At 50.3% G+C, this 19150-nt stretch overlaps 1 protein-coding gene across 1 annotated transcript; it reads right to left on the bottom strand.

Moving 5' to 3' along the window:
* Positions 1 to 4194: 4194 nt before the first annotated feature.
* LOC146355140 (uncharacterized) lies at positions 4195 to 19068 on the bottom strand. Its single transcript, XM_084840699.1, has 4 exons — positions 18711 to 19068; positions 14002 to 14075; positions 11149 to 11223; positions 4195 to 7861 (listed from the first exon to the last, which is right to left on the bottom strand). The coding sequence occupies exons 2-4, from the start codon at positions 14033 to 14035 to the stop codon at positions 5586 to 5588; spliced, it is 2385 nt and encodes a 794-aa protein (XP_084696825.1). The 5' UTR covers positions 14036 to 14075; positions 18711 to 19068; the 3' UTR covers positions 4195 to 5585.
* Positions 19069 to 19150: the final 82 nt, after the last annotated feature.

The raw sequence follows: 19150 nt of genomic DNA, 5'->3' as shown, positions 1-19150 counted from the left end.
CGTGGAAGGAAGGAGGGAGGGCTGTCTGGGTTTTCAAGAACAGCACACTAGTACCTCTAATACAGGGGTAGGGAACCTCTTTCAGCCCAAGGGCCAAATTGAACTCTCAGGGGCTGCATTCCAGTGGTCGGTGGGGCTGAAGGCAAAATGGGTGGGGGCAAAAATATTAAAAATACCACCCTATTGTAGCTTAAAGCTCATACTGCCAGTGATAAGCCTTAGGAGAGGCATTTTGACCTTTTAGAATGGGGAAAAACTGCAAAAAAGATGGGATACCACGAAAACACTGGTTGTTAGGAGGAAAGGGAGCATGGCCATCTGGAGAGTCCTAGGGGGCAGGATTGGGCTCCTAGGGGGGGCAGATTTGGTCCCCAGGCCTGAGGTTCCCCAGCTCTGCTCTAATAGTTGTGTAATAATAGTACACTGTTTAGTCCTATATAATAGTGCTATGTAAAAGTGCTTCTTCCAAGTGCTCAAAGTGTCTTGCAGACATGATCACAGCAACCCCTCCTGCAATCCTCTAAAGCAGGTGAATATTATTATCCTCATTTCACACACGGGGGTGAGGAAGGATGAGACAGCAGTATGCCTAGGGCCAGAGAATGATTTCCTGGCTGAACTTCCAGCTTGCAGCTCATGTTTATAAGCACACACCACTACAATAATCAGTTTAAGACCGTAAGAAGGTAAGAACAGCCCTACTGGATCAGACCCAGGGTCCATCTGGTCCAGCATTCTGTTCACACAGTGGCCAACCAGCTGTCGACCAGGAACCCACAAGCAGGACACGAGTGCAACAGCACCCTCCCACCCATGTTCCCCAGCAACTGGTGTACATAGGCTCACTGCCTCTGGTACTGGAGGTAGCACATAGCCATCAAGGCTAGTAGCCATTGATAGCCTTTTCCTCCAGGAATTTTTCTAACCCCCTTTGAAAGCCATCCAAATTGGTGGCCATCACTACATCCTGTGGTAGTGAATTCCATAGTTTAACTATGCGCTGTGTGAAGGAGGACTTCCTTGTATCTGCCCTGAATCTCCCACCCATCAGCTTCATGGGATGACCCTGGGTTCTAGTATTTTGAGAGAGAGAACAGTGTCTCCCTATCCACATTCTCCACACCATGCTTAATTTCGTAGACCTCTATCATGTCTCCCCTTACCCTCCTTTTTTCCAAGCCATACAATCCCAGCTGTTGTAACCTTTGCTCAGAGGGGAGATGCTCCAGCCCTTTGATCATTTTAGTCGCCCTTTTCTGCACTTTTTCCAGCTCTACAATACCCTTTTTTTAGGTGTGGTGACCCAAACTGTACACAGTATTGCAAGTGTGGTCACACCATAGATTTGTATAGGGGCAGCAGGATATTGGCAGTTTTATTCTGAATTCCTTTTCTAATTATGCCTAACATGGAGTTTGCCCTTTTTACTGCAGGTGGGATAACATTTTCATTGAGCTGTCCTGGTCGGTCACTGCTAGCTCAGATCCCGTCAGGCGATACTTCAAGTTGGGTTTTTTTGCCCCAACATGCATCGCTTTACACTTGCTTACATTGAACCACATTTGCTATTTAGATGCCCATTCTCCCAGTTTGGAGACATCCTTTTGGAGCTCTTCACAATCCCTTTCTGTTTTAACCACCCTAAATAATTTGGTGTCATCAGCAAACTTGGCCACTTCATTGCTCGCTCCTAATTCCAGATCATTTATGAACAGGTTGAAAAGCATCGGTCCTAATATAGATCCCTGTGGGACCCCACTATTTCCTTCCCTCCATTGGGAGAATTTACCATTTATTCCTACTCTCTGCTTTCTGTTCTTTAACCAGTGACTGATCCAAAAGAGGCCCTCTCCTCTTATTCCATGCCTGCCAAGTTTGCTCAGGAGTGTTTGGGGAGGGACTTTGTCGAAAGCCTTCTGAAAGTCCAAGTAAAGAACGTCTACCAGATCATCCCTGTCTAGGGCAATCTACATTACAACTTTAAACTGGTTTCAAAACTGTTTTTTAGCGATTACAGCTACCAAATACAGGAATTCTGGAAACTGTAGCTCTAGGAAGAGGGGCTGCTTGGGCAGGGGACAGGGGTCTCTAGCAAAGAATTCTCACTACCCTCATGAAACTGCAGGATCCCTTTAGATAAACTGATTTGAAACCATTTTAAAGTTGCAATGTAGATTGCCCCGTACTGACACTCTCAAAGAACTCTAAAAGGTTAGTGAGATGGGACTTACCTCTGCGGAAGCCATGCTGATTCTTTTTTAGAAGGGCTTGTCCTTCTATATGCTTACTAATTTTATGTTTAATAATGCCTTCAGCCAATTGTTTGTTTGGGCAGCACTACACCAAGAAGAGCTGCCCCTGTAAAAATTCCCTTTCATACACAACTGTTAAGGTAGCAGAGCTCCTGTCTTCTTTTGCATCTGGTTACCGTAGTGCTCCCAGAAGAAAGAATTCTGGATGATTTGGGCACAAACACTTGTCGGGCAGTTTGCTGGCTTGTATGGATGCAAGAGGCTCCCACAATTCTCCTAGCATGAGGTGAACTTTGTATTTTCCAAAAAAATCTCTATTTTGGGAACAAGAGATTGGCCAAATTTAAAATATACGATTTCACCGTCTCTAAATATGAACATGTGCTTTCAAGACTGCAGGAGAAATCAGTATTTTTCTAGTTAATTTTTCAAAACTTGTCAGGAGGGCATCCTTCGAATCCTACGGAAATTGTAGACTTCTTTGGATTTACTTAGGCTGCAATCCTATACCTGCTTACTTGGGAATAAGTCCCATGGCACTCAATGGAGTTTACTTCTGAGTAAACCTGCAGAAACTGCTATATTAAACAATCAAGGGGTTAGAATACTTTCCCCTATAAGCAATGCTGAAGCATGTGGGGGATTTTTTTCATTTAGGAAAAAGATGGCTAATGTGTATGTGTGTGTATGGGAGAGGGGGGCACATTATAGAGGTATATAAAATTCTGCATGGTGTGAAGGAAGTGGACAGAGATACATTTTTCTCCCTCTCCCACATCACTGGAAATTGATTGGCAGTAGATTCAGTAAAGAGAAAACAGCACACAACTCATAACAAAATTATGGAATTCACCGTCTCACGATGTGCTGATGGTTCCTGGTGTAAATGGCTTTACAAGGGGATTAGAGAAATGCACAGCGGCTAGGGCTGTCAGCAGCTTTGAGCCACAATGGCTAAACAGAACCTCCATCCTCAGGGGCTGTGTGGCCCGGAGCACCAGTTGCTGAGTGGGGGCAGTTGCAGTAGGGGAGGATAGGTTAAGTTGTTGCCCTCATCTCCTGCTTGTGGGCTTCCTAGAGGCATATGCTTGGCCACTGACTTGAAAAAGCAGAAGAAAGCGGAATATGTATGAAATGATGCTGGAGCAGTCCTGGGATTGTAAGGGAAAAACTGGAGGTTCACACTCTGGTCTCAGTCCCCCAAAGGAACCTCTCCTACAACATCAGGGCCAAGGTGAGACTGTTTAAAATAGGTGTGCTATATTTGGGATGGCTCTGCATGAAGGCTGGTGGAAGGAAAGCAAAATTGGCTAGCTGGCTGATAGTAAAGGATAAAGGTAAAGGTGTCCCCAACCAGTCGTGTCCGACTCTAGGGTGCGGTGCTCATCCCCATTTCTAAGCCGAAGAGCCAGCACTGTCTGAAGACGCTTCCGTGGTCATGTGGCCGGCATGACTGAACACCGAGGTGCACGGAACGCTGTTACCTTTCCCGCTGAAGCGGTACCTATTTATCTACTTGCAATTTCTTGGATAGAAAGAGCAAAAATGAAGTATATTGCAGTTCATACTAGGCCGAAATTAACCAAACTTTTAAAAAAATCTGCCGAAAGGAAACCCAAATTCTATACTCAACATTCTTATTTTCAGATGTTCTTATTGTGCATATTTGTTCAGTTGACATGTACACTAACTCTCTCTCTCAGCCTTGAACAAGAGTTGGCAGGCAGAGAGTGAGCTCTAGAAAAATAAGAACGGAAATCATGAAGGATGGCCATGTGCTAAGCCAGGCACAGAAGCTCTGTTCCCCTTAAACACTGGAGCGTATTGCAGATGCTGCCTCTGTGGTTTCAAGCATACCTTTTGCAGTAAGGATGGGCAGAATCTTGGCTGCTTGAGAACAAGAGATTCGTAGTCATGCAAGGACAAGGGCAGGTATGAGAATCTCTCTCTGTGTGTATTGAAAGAAGATATAAACCTAGCAAATTAATTCAGCTTTGCAGTGTGGATGAAAAAAATGAGTTCAGGACAGAAGGAGGTACAGAAATGGACAATTCACAGGGACAAATGCTACAAGTGTGCTGAATAAGGGAAAGGAAAGGAAAAGATATAGGGGACCTGTGACGTAGTAAAACAAACAAACAAAGGAGCCAGAATTTCTCCAACCAAGGAAGGGGAAACCAGGGGTTGGATCCAGACTTAGTCATATTTAGAGTAGACCCACTGAAATCAGTGAGACTTAAGCTAGTAATGATTAACTGAAGTCCCATTGATTTCAATGGGTCTACTCAAAGTATGACTAAGACCCAGCTTGCATGCCACCACAACCCATAATTTAAAAAAATATTCCATCCCTGGGTTGTTTAGCACTGCATCCGAACCTGATCTCTGCCTTGCCTCTCCCACAACAAGCCAGAGAAACAATCCTAGAGCAAACCACGGGTTCTTTCTCTGGCTTGCTGGAGAAGAGACAAGTCGGAGGCCTGGGTCTGGATGAAATGCTAAGCAACTTCGGAACAGTTCTGGTTCCCACCAGCTGCAGGAGTGACTGGGCACGAAGCACCAGCACACTACCTCATTCATGACAGCCCATAATTCAAAAAATTATGGCCTTTCGCGATGTGCCCAAGTGTGGATGCAACCCCAGGGACATAGCAAGAAAAGCAAACTGTCGGGGTAAGAGCAGAAAAGAATAGAGCAGAAGATGTCTGACTGCTGCGCCAAAGACCTGAAGCCTGGAGGAACAATGGTGAGGAACAGAAGAACCCGGTGGATCATACCAAAGGTCCATCTAGTCCAGAATCCAGTTTCCTAAATTGGCCAACCAGACGCTTCTGGGAAGCCTACAAGCAGGGCATGCAGACAACAGAGAGGGAGTTACATGGCCAAGTCAGTGGGAATGGAAGGCAGGAAGGGCAACCCAGGAGGACTGTGTACTTTGTCATGGGGCTCTGTGGAAGGAGAGAATTTATAAGTGAGAGGGAAGGACAACAGACTGGGGTGCAGGACCTCTTTCAGCCAGAGGGCCAAATTCCATTTTGGAGAAGCTCTCGGGGGCAGCATTCCAGTGGGCCGGGCCGAAGGCAGATGCAGCAGGGCCAAAAGACCAAAAACACCAGCATAGTTTAACTTCAGGCTCTTACTGCCTCAGGAGAGGCCTTTCAACCTTTCAGAATGGGGAGAAAACTGCACAAATGATTGGTAGCCGGAGGAAAGCGGGGGGGGGGGGTTGGGGAAGGGGGGTGGTCTTCTGAGAACCCTAGTGGGCCAGATTTGGCCCTCGTGTCTGAGGTTCAGCACCCTTGGGGCAGGGGAGAGGGAGTGAAGGGGAAGGGGCTAGTTTATCAGAGAAGGGGCCTGGGCACTGGATGGAGCAGGAGAAGGGAAGGATGGGTGTGGGAAGCCCCGGGATGGGAAGGAGAGGGCCCAAGGCAGCTCCAGAGCAGGGATGGGGAGGGGCGACGGGGAAGAAGGGAAGGAGGGCAGCATGGGGAGGGGGCCAGGAGAAGCAAAGGAGGCCGAGAAGGCTGAGGCGGGCAGAGGGGTGGCAGGCCTGGTGGTGCTGGCAGCGAGCGAGGGAGCAGGGGTGGCCCTAGGGCCAGCCAAGGCCTTGTCGTTGCCATGGGTGCGCTGGTGGCGGTTGAGGTGGGAGCTGCGGCTGAAGCATTTGCCGCAGACGCTGCACTTGTAGGGCTTCTCGCCGGTGTGGGTGCGCTGGTGGATGGTAAGCTCCGAGCGCTGGATGAAGGCCTTGCCGCACTCCCCACAGGCGTAGGGCTTCTCGCCCAGGTGGATGCGCTGGTGCTTGATGAGGTTGGAGCTGACGCTGAAGCACTTGCCGCAGGCTTCGCAGTGGTAGGGCTTCTCGCCGGTGTGCATACGCCGGTGCTTGGTGAGGTCCGACTTCTGGATGAAGCCCTTGCCGCAGTCGCCACACTTGTAGGGTTTCTCGCCCAGGTGGGTGCGCTGGTGCTTCAGCAGGTTGGAGCGCACGCTGAAGTTCTTGCCGCAGTCCTCGCACTTGTAGGGCTTCTCTCCAGTGTGCATGCGCCGGTGCTTGGCCAGTGCGGAGTTCTGGGCAAAGCACTTGCCGCAGTCCACGCAGGAGTAGGGCTTCTCGCCCGTCTGTGTGCCTTGGTGGCGCACGCCCTCCCCGCCGCCCCTCCCGCACTCGCGGCAGGCCGGCCGCTGCCACAGGAAGCTCTTGCCACAGTCACTGCACTTGCAGGGCAGCAGGGTGCCGCGGCGGCGCACCCGCTGGGCCCCCACAAAGCCACAGTCCATGCAGCGGCAGGGCGGGCGCTCGGCGCTCCTGTGCACGCGCTGGTGCCGCTCCAAGTGGGAGCTCTGCGAGAAGCCCTTGCCACAGTCTCCGCAGTGGTAGGGCTTCTCGCCCACGTGGATGCGCCGGTGGCGGTCTAGGTGGGAGCTCCAGGCAAAGCTCTTGCCACAGTCCTCGCAGGCGTGCGGCTTGGCGGAGTCATCCGGGTGGCGCGTGCGCCGGTGCTGCAGCAAAGCGCCATTCAGCCCAAAGCTCTTGCCGCAGTCTTTGCAAACGTAGGGCTTCTCGGCGGCGTGGTGGGCACGCCGGTGCTTGGACAGCGCCGCGTTCTTGTTGAACCCTTTGCCACAGTCATCGCACTGGTAGGGCTTGGCGCTGGCCTTGCCAGCCGGCGCGGTCACCACCGCCGCCAAGCAGCACTTGCACGGGCCAGTCGCCAGGATGCTGCCGAAGTGCGTGCGCCGGTGGCGATCCAGGTGAGAGCTCCAGGCAAAAGCCCGGCCACAGTCCTCGCAGACGTAGGGCTTCTCGCCGGTGTGGATGCGCCGGTGGCGCTCCAGGTGAGAATTCCAGTTGAAGCCCTTGCCGCACTCACCGCACTTGTAGGGCTTCTCTTCCAGGTGCTGCTTTTGGTGCTTGATGAGGTGGGCCGGGAGGCCAAAGGCCTTGCCGCACACGTTGCACTCGCAGGGCCGGGCCGGGCCAGGGCCAGGGCCGCTCTTCTTGCCCGCGTGGGTGCGCTGGTGCTGGATGAAGGCCGAGCCGACGCTGAAGCTCTTGCCGCACTCGGCGCAGCGGTAGGGCTTGGTGCTGGTGTGGCGTCGCTGGTGGGTCACCAGGGTGGAGTTGAGCCGGAAGCACTTGCCGCATTCGTTGCACTTGTAGGGCTTCTCCGCGCTGCTGCCAGCGTGCAGCCGTGAGCGCTTGCCGAAGCTGAAGCCCTTACCACAATCGTGGCACCGGCCAGCGTGGCCGAGCAGCCCATGGTGGCCACGTGGGGAGAACTTCTTGAAGCCCCGGTGAGGGAGCGGCTTGCCTTGCTTCTTCCGCAGGGGCTTCTTTGGCTGCTCCTGTGAGGCCGGCTGGTCTGGGGCATCATTGCTGGCCTTCTGCTCAGGCTCACGGGCCTCCCTGGACTTCTCTGCTGGCGGGTCCTGCTGAGCATCTGCCTTCTCAACTGTGCCCTCGCCTCCTCCATCCTGCTGTGGCACCACCTCCTCCTCTTCCCCTCCTTCCTCCCCTTCGGTCCTATTCTCGTTGTCACTCATCATCTCATCATCTGCTGGAACAACGAGAGAATCCAGTAACTCCTGGGGTCTGGGAAAGGAAACTTGGGAGAAGGGAATTGAAAAGGCTGTCACAGATTGATAGACCTGACATCACTGCTCATTGTTCCCCGGACCACCCTCTGCCCTCTTGAGCCTCCTCCACCCCACCTCCTTCCACCTCAAGGACCCAGCTGCTTGGGAAGAAGGGACCGCCCAGTTCAGCCTTCCCCCAGCCTGGTGCCCTCCAGATGTGTTGGACCACAACTCCTATGATTCTCAGCCAGCATGGTCATGCTGGCTGGGAATTGTGGGTACTGCAGTCCAACAGATCTGTTGGACCGCCAGGCTGGGGGAAGGCTGAACTAGTTCACCATCTGAACTAGTTCACCTCCTGCCGCAGGCTCAGTTTCCCCATCTATAAATTGGTTCAAACCACCGCACAGTATGTTTTTTAAGCAACTCCCACACAGTTAGGAGACACCTGAGCCCCCTTTTTCTTTCATTGCTCGGCTGGTCGCCAATCTATTTCAACACAACCACAACCACAGCCATACATGCACAATTGTGTTTATTCCAGGTGTTTCAATACGCACACTGGCAAACAGACATATCAATATACTAAATAACAATACACAATTACAAACATGAATATCCACTATGGAGTACCAGCAGAATTCTATTTCAATGACACAACGTCTTTTTCAAGTCAATGTGTGATAAAATTCCAAGTCCCCGGGGAAATTCTTTTTGTTTGCCTCTGTACAATCTGTTGCCAAGTCGAAATCTTCCTATTCATTCGATGATAGCATAAATTCTTCCAATCATCAAACCACCTCCGCCACAAGCCAAGCATTTTGGGTACTTATCACGGCCCAGCCATCCAGGGTTCAGCTGCTCCTCCACAGCCCAAGGACAGAAATACATGTTCACTAGATACGTTTGTAATTGTACATTCTTATTTAGTGTTTTGACATTTTAAAACACCTGGAGTGGATACAACTGTGTAAGTATAAAGGGGTTTGGTTAGGTTGCACTTGAGGATATTGCTGTTTAGATTTGGATCCCAGTCATTTCAACCTGCTGACTCAGGAGCACAGGCACAATCCTGGGTGGTGGGGTGTGTGCGTGTGTCTATTATGGGTGCGCCATTGAAATCAATGGAGGCTACACAGTAGAGGTGCCTGACAGATCATGCCCTCTGTGTTCCCAGAGCAACCTGGCGGATCTGGCTCATCATCTGCAAGCAATTAAAGAGAACTGCAAAGAAAGGGTAATTGCCTAGCAACCATCAAATCTGTATCCAATTTCCTTTCCCCCCCACCCTCCCCCACCCTGCTTCCCCTCTGCCTGTGCAATTTTCTTTCCTTTTTTCTTTTGGTCTCTTGGTACTGCAGGGGAACCTCAAGTGTATTTTGCTGCTCAACCCAACTCTTTTACAGGTGGTTTGTGTTTTTCCCTTGCTGGCAAATGGCCTCTGCAGGGATGGGGATTTTGCTTAGAATCCTGTCCTTCTTTAGACCAGTGTTTTTGTTTTCATTTTCCCCTTCAAAGTTTCTGCCTTCAGCACACCCTTTCCAGGAGGGCTTGGCTGCTACTGAGGAAGTTCAGAGTTGGTTCATGCAGTGTCCTGAGCAGTTCTACTGGGCCTGTCACCCACATCATCCATGGGCCCTATTGGGCCCTAACGCAGCCTTGTATTTAACAACTCGTCTGGTCACCACAGGTGACCAAGAATTCCATGCAGGCGAATGAATGGGCTAGTCAAAGAGGGACGGATTTCTGTGTCCCTCCTCTGACATTCTGCTTGGTTTCTGTGCTGGCCATGGATGAAAGGAAGCCTCTTCTTCTGTGACCAGTACAGCAATGCAGTGGGCTGGTGGAGGAGGGACAGATCACTCTGTCCCTCTTCTGCCATTCCCCTAGTAGAGGGCAAAAATGTTTATTAGCCTGCTAAGAGGCTAGTAGCCCATGTCCCATGCTGGTTGCAAAGGTGGGGGCTCCTCCTCCTCTGCTACATGCTGGGAAAGACTGAAGGCGAAAGGAGAAGGGGACGGCAGAGGATGAGATGGCTAGATAGCATCACTGATGCAATGAATACGGACTTGAGCACGCTCCGGGAGAGAGCCCAGGACAGGAAGGCCTGGCGTGCTATGGTCCATGGGGTCACGAAGAGTCGGACACGACTGAACAACAATGCGAAGAGAAAACTCCCTGGAAAAGACCCTGATGCTGGGAAAGACTGAAGGCAAAAGGAGAAGGGGACGGCAGAGGATGAGATGGCTAGATAGCATCACCGATGCAATGAATATGGACTTGAGCACGCTCCGGGAGAGAGCGCAGGACAGGAAGGCCTGGTGTGCTATGGTCCATGGGGTCACAAAGAGTCGGACACGACTGAACGACTGAACAACAACAACAACAAGTTTTGTGGGCTTATTTAGAAGGCTGCCCTAACACACCTCTGAATCTCTGGCTTTCAGGGAACAAGTGACAGTGGTGAGCAAGAAGCTTGCCTACCATCACCAATTCTCTCACTGAGCAACTCCTGGGTTACCCAGGACCCAGGTTGAAAACCTCTGCTACTCTATAGCTCCTACACACGTCACAAGAAGCACCGAAAACTGGAACGCATACGACGTCACACCGCTGGTCCTTCTAGCTCAGGACTGTCTACACCAGCATTCCCCAACCTGGTTTCCCCCAGATGTTTTGGGCCACAACTCCCATTATCCACAGCCAGCATGAGGGCACCAGGTTGGAGGAGACTGGTCTACACTGACTGGCAGCACCTCTCCAGGGTTCAGATGGAGATCTTTCCTGGCCCTACCTGTAGATGGCAAGGATTGAACCCGGGACCTTGTGTGCGCTTACCACTGATCTAAAGCCTTTCCCCTCGGTGGAGAGGATCCCTGAAAAGTGTGAAGGAGAAACTGCACCTCCCTCACAGGGAGATGTGCAAACTCCAAATGCATGTGAATCTCCCCGTCAGAGATGTGCAAAGTTCTCCATCACACGTTACGCGGAACTGCGAGTCATGTGTGTATCTATTTCTGCCTCTTCTCATCACTTGTGAAAGCAGCTCCAACACACTTGCCCAGAAAACTTTGCTGTCTCCTATACACGCAAGGACCTGGAGAGGCATGATCAAGAGCAACACTCCGCAACCTGGTGCCCTCCAGATGCTTGGACTACAACACCCACCACCTGACCACTGCTGTGCTGCCTGGGGCTGATGGGAGTTGTAGTCCAACACATCAGGAGGGCGCCGGATTGGGGAAGGCTGATCAAGTGGAACGAGGAGGAGAACTCAATAGCCTTTGGTTCCCCCACCCCCACCCGGCTGACTTACCAGGCACCAGTCCTCTTCTCCTGTGAGACTCGGCAAAAGCTGTTATCCGGGGCCAGCTGATCGCAATTTCCTCTGCTGTGGGGTTGGGGGGAGAAGAGGGGGAAGGGGAGGATGTAATTTAAAAGAAATGAGATGCAGTGCCTTGATCGACCCAAGTCATTCTGCCTCAGTTAGGACCAACCTCAGGAGCCAGTCAGTTCCACACACAGGGCCACTGGGTCTTCCAAATATTAGGCGCTTTGTGCATTTTCCACTCTCATCCACCCAGAACGCAAATCCTCAAGAGGAAGGTCCAGTCTACACATGCTGCAAAATAAGATGGCAGAATGCACTGGACCACTTCAGAGTGCAGGAAGGGGACCACCTCCTCTGACGTGGTGGAGTTTTAATGCTCCTCTATATTAAATGTAAACAGAAAACCAGCCTCGCAGACAAAGGACTGGCTTAGAACCTTGCTCCCTGATGTGCTAGCTCTTCATTTGCAGGGATTTTTTTTTTTTTTTAATGTGGGGGAGTGTTCAAAAGTGGCATGCCCCGCCTCTAGTCTGAAGTAGTACCATCTACTCTACCACCTCATTCCCATCTCCTTGTGCTATGTGTGCACACCCTCCTAAGTTAGTTCTAATTAAGAATAGCTCATGCAAATGACCTATACTGGCCATGCTGGTTGGGGCTGACAGGTGTTGTAGTCCAAAACATCTGGAGGGCACTAGGTTGGAGGAGGCTGTTCTAAATCTTCAGATCAGGGATGGGGAACCTCCGGCCCATGGGCCTGATAAGGCCTGCAGGGATTCCCCATCTGGCCCAGCGGCTGCTTCTCCTCTGCTACAGAGGGAAAAGCTCTTATCTCCAGTCAGCAGCTGATCGGAGATCAGAGCTTTACCCTGTGGGGTAGAGGGGGTGGGGCCAGGGGAGGATGCTGCTGAGTGATTCAGTCCTGCTCACGAGTGGGCTTATAACATGGGCAGGGCGGGTGGAGCCCCACTTGTGTCCCCCACCTGCTCAAACGCTCCACTGAAATAACAAGCATTATTCCCCTCCACTCTTCCCTGTGTGTCCTACTGCCAGAGTATCTTATCAGTCATTTCCGACCTCTCTCTGACCAGTGCCTGCACAGTGGAGACTTGCACAAGGTGAGCAGCTGCCGGTCGGGGAGAACTCTAAGAGATCAGAAATGACCAATAAAGCACTCTGGACAGCGCTGCACCGTGTGCAGCTGGGTAGCACCAGGCAGGCAGGCTGCTTCTCAGCGCTGACCCACCCTCCTGTCATATATGCCCATAAATCCCCCCATCAGGTTTTCAATTTGTTTTTATTATTACATTTATATCCTGCCTTTTTTTTCCTCTTGCAAAGAACCCAAAGCGGCTTTCATGGTCCTCCTCCCCCTCTCCATTTTATCCTCACAACAACCCTGCAAGGTATGTTAGGCTGAGAGTCAGTGCAAAGTCACCCATGACTGAGTGGGAACTAGAACCTGGATCTCCCAGGCCCCAGTCCAACACTCTAACCACTACACCACACTGGTTCTCCATGGCAACCATGGAGGAAACTAGATGCCCCCAGCCAATTACAACATTTTAAAAACATTCCCCTCAGCCAACTGAAGTATTTTAAAATATATAGATCGTTCTGGACATTCTCTGTGGAGCAAGAAATTGATGGCCATTTCTTCTGCCTCAGAGCTGCAGGGAGCACATTTTGTGAGCAATGAGCAGATCATCATCGGCCAGGGCTGGCCCAAGACATTTTGCTGCCTGAGGCGGACAAGATGGCACCCCCTCCCGTTCCATGGAGAAAAGCTGACTGGACCGGCAGGTGAGTCTGTCTTCAACACAAATTATGGGACAACTTTATCCACTGAACTTGAAGGCAACAGGTTAACTTAGGGGGCAGAGAGTAGGCTGCAAGGCACAGAGTTCTCTCCTTGAACACCTTGCTGCTGCCTCCCAGCATCTGCTGCCTGAGGTGACTACTTCACCCTGCCTAATGGTAGGGCTGGCCCTGTCAGCAGCAGCACACATACTCCCAGGACAACAAGCAAAGCAAACTTGGCCCTCTTGACCAGTGTAGACAGATCGAGTGTGAGTGAGTGTGTCTGTGTGTGTGTGTGTGTGTGTGTGAGAGAGAGAATCAGGCCTGGGGACCCCAGCTCTCATTACCCTGCAGACCTAAAAAGGTAGGTATGATCACTTCCTATTCTTTTTGCTAATTATTGTCTTTTTGGTTTTGTTTTGGTCTATTTTAATATCCTTTCTGCATTTTTAATGTCATTTTTGTACTTGCTTTTTAAAAAAATCTGTTCTGGTTGCCTGGGAAAAGGTGTTTTTTCCTTTCTGTCTATGTATGCGTGAATTTGTGTGAGGGGTGTGTGTGCAGATGTGCAGCTCCCACCACTCCAGCAGACATCTAATGTTGCCCCCAGGGCTGAAAAGGTTGTGCACCTTTGCTTTATAAGAGCATGAGAAGAGCCCCACAGGACCAGCCAAGAGTCTACCATTGTTTTTCCAGCAGTGGCTGCCAGATGCTTCTGGGAAGTCCACAAGCAAGGCACGAAGGCAATAACCCTCAACCACTGATGCTCTCTAGTAGCTGGTATACAAAGGTAGACTGCCCCAGAACATAGAGGTTCCATTTAGCTGCTATGGCTAATCACTCCATGCCTTTGTCTAAATCTCCTTTTGAAGCCATCCAAACTAGTGGCCATCACCACATCCTGCAGCAGTGAATTCCATAAGTTAAACCAGACGCTACGCAAGAGACCCAATCCAAGGGTTGCTTGGCCCATCTGTGTGGGCTCAACAATTCCCTAGCAATGTATCTAGTTATAGGAGAGAAAGAAGGAACTCTTACCCAGAGATATGACATTCTCATAATTCTCCTGCATGTCGTCTCTGGGATCCAGGATAGCTCCCACAGTGCTTCGCCTGGAGAAGAAGGCACAGTCACTCCCTTCTTTGCAGGTCACGTTAACTCTTGCAATAACAATCCCTCCCCCTTCCCGCCCCACACACACGCAGGAGTGTTGCCAGCCAAGGATTGTTGCTAGACACTTAAAAGTTTTGAGGGCCAGGCCCATAGTACACAAATCTGCATAAAATCTGCATATGCTAATTTATATCTATATGTGCAAATTTGGAAAGAATTACGATGATGGATTTCAATTTCTCAAGAGGGAAAAGCAGCCAATTAATTCCTCATCCAAACCATCTCAAGTAAAATAAATTCTTCAATTAATTTGCACCCTTGCTCCAGATCTTCTTGAACCAATGGGGAAAGTTTTTTTCTAAGCTTAATTGCTATGCAGGGAAACCTTTGGGGGAGGGTGTATTGCAGCATGAGGGGAAGGGAGAAGCAACCCTTTCCTCCCTAGCTGCAATCCTCTTTGAAAATTGCCACCTGCAGGGCAACTAAGCTGAGGAAAAACACCCTTCTGTTGGCACCAAGGAACACGTAGGGCTCTGGGGAATAGATTGGCACCCAGTGGAATGAATTCAGGGCTGGGCCCCCATGGGCTCAGGTCTGCCTATGTCCCTGTGTTTGCCCCCTGGGTGTAACCCTGCTCCCCTAATCAGATTGTTAACAACAACATCAGGATGCCATAAGTAGCCCACCCAGAAATGACACTGCACAATTTCTTTATAAATTGCTTTCACGCTTCTCCTCCCACTCAGTGTGAAGGCGCTGGGGGCTATCATCAGGAGGTTTGGGGTGCAGTGTCATCAACATGCGGATGACATGCAGCTCTACCTCTTGTTTAAATCTTCACCAAGGTTGGCCGTAGAATCCCTGTCCAAATGTCTGGAGATGGTGAGTAGCTGGATGGGGAGGAATAAGCCAAAGCTGAACCCTGACAAGACCGAGGTACTTTTGGTGGGAGACAAGAGGAGGTTGGGGGATGTTGACCTGGTGTTGAATGGGGTACAGCTACCCTTGAAAGACCAGGTCCGCAGCCTGGGGGTCATTTTAGACTCCCAGCTGTCCATGGAGGCTCAGGTGTCAACTGTGAGCTGGACAGTGCTGTACCAACTCCATCTGATACGGCAGCTGCGCCCCTACCTTCCCGACCATCTACTCCCATCGGTAGTGCATGCCCTGGTCTCCTCTCATCTAGACTACTGTAATGCACTCTACGTGGGGTTACCCTTGAAGACGGTTTGGAAGCTGTAGCTGGTACAGAACATGGCGGCTCGCCTGATTAAAGGCAGCCGCCTGTGTGATCACATCATTCTGGTGCTGAAGGAGTTGCACTGGTTACCAGTTGTTTTCCGGGCCAAATTCAAGGTGTTGGTTTTGACCTTTAAAACCCTATATGGTTCTGGCCCAGCCTATCTTAAGGAGCCCCTCCAGGAACACCAGACAGGCGGCTCAGCAAGATCAGCCTCGGATGGCCTTCTCTGTGTTCCATCAGCCAGGACAGCTAGGCTGGTGAGGACGAGGGAGAGGGGCCTTCTCTGTGGTGGCCCCCACTCTGTGGAACTGCCTCCCTAGGGAACTCCACCATGCCCCCTCTTTAATGAGCTTCCGCCACGCATTAAAAATGTGGTTGTTCAGGCAGGCATTTGGGGTAGGTTAGGGTATTTTTAGAAATATGATGTTTTAATGTAGAACTTTATTGTTTTATAACTGTTGTATTGCTGTACATCGCCCAGAGTGGCTGGGTGACTGGCCAGATGGGCGATTAAGAAATTCAATACATAAATTAATAAATTCAGCTTTCTAAGAATCTGGAGGCCAGCAAGGCCTTATTTAATGTTGATCGATTAAAAGGACAATATATACTCCATACAGCTCACTGAAAAAAACATGCCACACTATGAAAATTCTACAGCAAGATAAGGAGGATACTTTTTGCAACCTGAACAACGTCTTACGCAAACATGCGTATTGTTCTGCGTTTGCTAATCTTCTAAGTTAGCAGCCAGCACCGCATCTTGAGGCAGAGGGTTCCGCAAGTTTATCATGTGCTGTGTAGAGCAGTACTTCCTTTTTGTCTGTCCCAAATCTAGTGCCAATAATTTTCACTGGGTGACCATGAATTCTAGTATTACAATGGAGGGAGATAGAAAAAACACACCTGTATCCACCGTATCCACACTTTCTCCACATCATGCATTATCCATCCATATGGGAAAAGAAATAATATCTTCTGCACAATGCACTAAGCCAGCCATTGACAGGAGGGACCCTGGTTCAGAGGCAGAACACATGCTTTGCATGCAGAAGGTCACAGGTTCAATCCCCGACATATCTAGTTAAAAGCATCAAGTGGTAGGTGATGGGAAAATATCCCACTTGAAACTGTGGAGAGTCACTGTCAGACACAGTAGTAGTCCAAGGATAGACAGCCTGTCACCCTCCAGATATTTTGGACTACAACCCCCATATAATCCCTGACCATTGGCCACACTAGCTGGGGCTGATGGGAGTTGTAGTTCAAAGCATCTGGAGGGTGCTGTGTTGCCTACCTCTGGCAGTAGACAGTCCTGGACAAGATGGGCAATGAGTCTGCCTTGTAGGTAAAAAAAGCAGGATTCAAATTTAACAGACAAACAAATAACATTGAAATAAAAAAGTTTCTTAAATCCCCTAATCCATAGCTCAAATTGCCAAGGGGCAAAGCACCATGTAACCAAGATGAGGTTGTCTTACACCAAACTGCTCAATCCCGAGTGGCAACCAAACGTTGGCACTGTATTTACAATTACTGAAGTGCATTTGGATCTCCATTCCACCTTTCAGGATGAAGAGTGCGGAAATTCATCCTCTGGCCCCCCTGATTGTGATTACAGCTACTGTGTCAAGCACATAAAAAGTGTAATCCTATGCAAATTTAGACAGAAAAAAATCCTACAACAGAAAAAAGTCCTATAACTCCCAACATTCCCCAGTCAGCTGGCTGGGGAATGCTGGGATTTGTAGGACTTTTTTTCTGTATAAACTTGCATAGAATTGTACCCAGGAGATAAATAATAATCTTATTTTAAATCATGTTGAGAGTATGTGGCCATAAGTATGCAAATAGGCCATTTTTTTTTAAGTGACACCTAACGTGAAAAAAAAAACCCAACAAGCAGGGGTGGCCCAAGTCACTTTGCTGCCTGAGGCAAAGGACAAGATGGCGCCCCCTCCGTTCCACACACAAAAGCCGACTGGACTGGCAGATGGATCTGTCTTCAACACTGATGATGGGACAATATCCTCCACTGCCCCTGAAGGCTGCAGATTAACTTAGGGGGTGCAGAGCAGACCCACAGCATTCTCCTCCAACACCTTGCTTCTATCCCCCAGCATCGGCCGCCTGAGGCAGCTGCTTCACTTTGCCTAATGGTAGGGCCAGCCCTGTCTACAAGGTGAGTGAGCGAGAGCACTGAACCAGGATGGTAGTTAGTCTAGATTCATTAACCCATCATTGCGGGAAGCGGGGGGCACACCATGAAAGTGATTATACGATTCAAAAGGCCTCTTAGCCAGTGGTGGAGCACATGCTTTGCATGCAGAAGGTTCCAGGTTCAATCCTTGACACCTCCACTTAAAGAATCTCAGGTAGCAGGGCTGGAAAACACCTCTCTGTACTTGAGATGCCTTAGACCTGGGTCAGCTGCTTCTAGTCAGAACCTGGGCTACATAGGACGTTTCGCAGTGCCAGCCCCAGGCCTTTGAGGGCACTTGGGCAAACCATCCTCCATGGGCCCCTCCCTCAGTGAGTCGACCTTCTCGCCACCATGGTCACTGGCTGCTGTTGCCCCTCATCCTCTTTCTCATCCCTGCTACCACTTGCTTGACAGGCAGAGAGCCAGGGAGCAAGTAGGCAGCGGTATCTGCTGCTCCTCCTTCTCACTACCACCGTTGTCTGGGCCAGAACGAGAGGCAGGGGAACAAGCAGGCTGCCATGGTGAAGAGGAGGAGCAACTCCAGTGGATTTTTGTTGGTGGGCCGCTGCTGGGGTGTGGGCTCTCGGCAGATGCCCGCCCATGCCTTCCCTTGTTGCTCGACCTGGTTGTCTGACTCAATATACAAGCGTTTCACAGGCTGGTGAACCTGGTGCCTTCCAAATGGGTTGGACTACAGCTCCCATCATATTGGCTGTCCTGACTGTGGATTATGGGTCTTTTAGTCCAACCCATCTGGAGGGCACCAGCCTGGGAAAGGCTGTAGTGGCAGCTCGCTTGAACTCCCTCCATCTGGGAATTCACTGCCACACTAAGCCTGTGAGGTGTGCTGCGGCTAGAGAGTGTTGGGTTTGTGTTTGAGGAAACCCAGGTTCAAATCTCATTCACGGCTTTGGGCATGCGGCAATTCTCATTCCGGCCTACCTCACAGGACTGTTGTGAGGTTTAAAAAAACAAAAAACAAAACAAAGCTGCCCTGAGCTCAGAGGAAGGGTGAGAGGGCTACACATGTGATAAATGGCAATATGCACTGGAAGGGTAAGGAATTAGTGGGTTTTTATTTTTCCTTTCTTCTACATCCCTTCATTGGATGAACTGACAAGCCCACTTCCGCCCATTCATCCATCCATCCATCCATCCATCCATCGCTATCGGTCTTGTTTGCCTTACCCACTTTTCCTGGACGGCAGGTCTCTTTACTGTTGCATAGCGAGGCGTGTGGTCGTTTGTGCTGCAGCCTGATCCACTCCTAGTAGTAGGAACCCGAGCCCGGGCGTGTGAACCAACGGAGCCTGAACGCGGAGTCCGATCCGGAGTCGCTCTCTTTCCTGCCCATCCCCAGCACTTTGGCCGAGTTCTCTTTCTTTCTCTCGCTCTCCTTCTCTCCCTCTTTAGCTCCTCGATTATCTGGTGCTTCCGGATCAGGAGTGATTAAATGCCTGTCTGCAAAATGGGGGGGGGGGCACTCGTCAATTTTAGTTTTTTAGCTGTCAGCCATACACACTCTCAGAGACATACACATAAAATTGCAATCGGTTGCAGACCGGCTTGGTATTGCAAGGACACAGGAAGGGGCTGGAGCAAGCGGCTGGTGGTTGGGATCTGATGGT

This window comes from Heloderma suspectum, chromosome 2, assembly GCF_057233095.1.
Source record: "Heloderma suspectum isolate Gila_16-S chromosome 2, 16-S_ref, whole genome shotgun sequence".
Lineage (NCBI taxonomy): Eukaryota > Metazoa > Chordata > Lepidosauria > Squamata > Helodermatidae > Heloderma > Heloderma suspectum.
Note: the sequence above shows the minus strand (reverse complement) of the source record. Positions and strands in the feature narration are given on the sequence as shown.

What these genes read in the sequence shown, in the direction of transcription:
- LOC146355140 (XM_084840699.1), bottom strand. Translation starts at nt 14,035, where the DNA reads ATGCAGGAGAATTATGAGAATGTCATATCTCTGG. An exon ending in TGAGAATGTCATATCTCTGG is followed by an intron (nt 11,224 to 14,001) that starts GTAAGAGTTCCT and finishes CCAACCCCACAG; the next exon opens with CAGAGGAAATTGCGATCAGC. An exon ending in GAGAAGAGGACTGGTGCCTG is followed by an intron (nt 7,862 to 11,148) that starts GTAAGTCAGCCG and finishes CCTTCTCCCAAG; the next exon opens with TTTCCTTTCCCAGACCCCAG.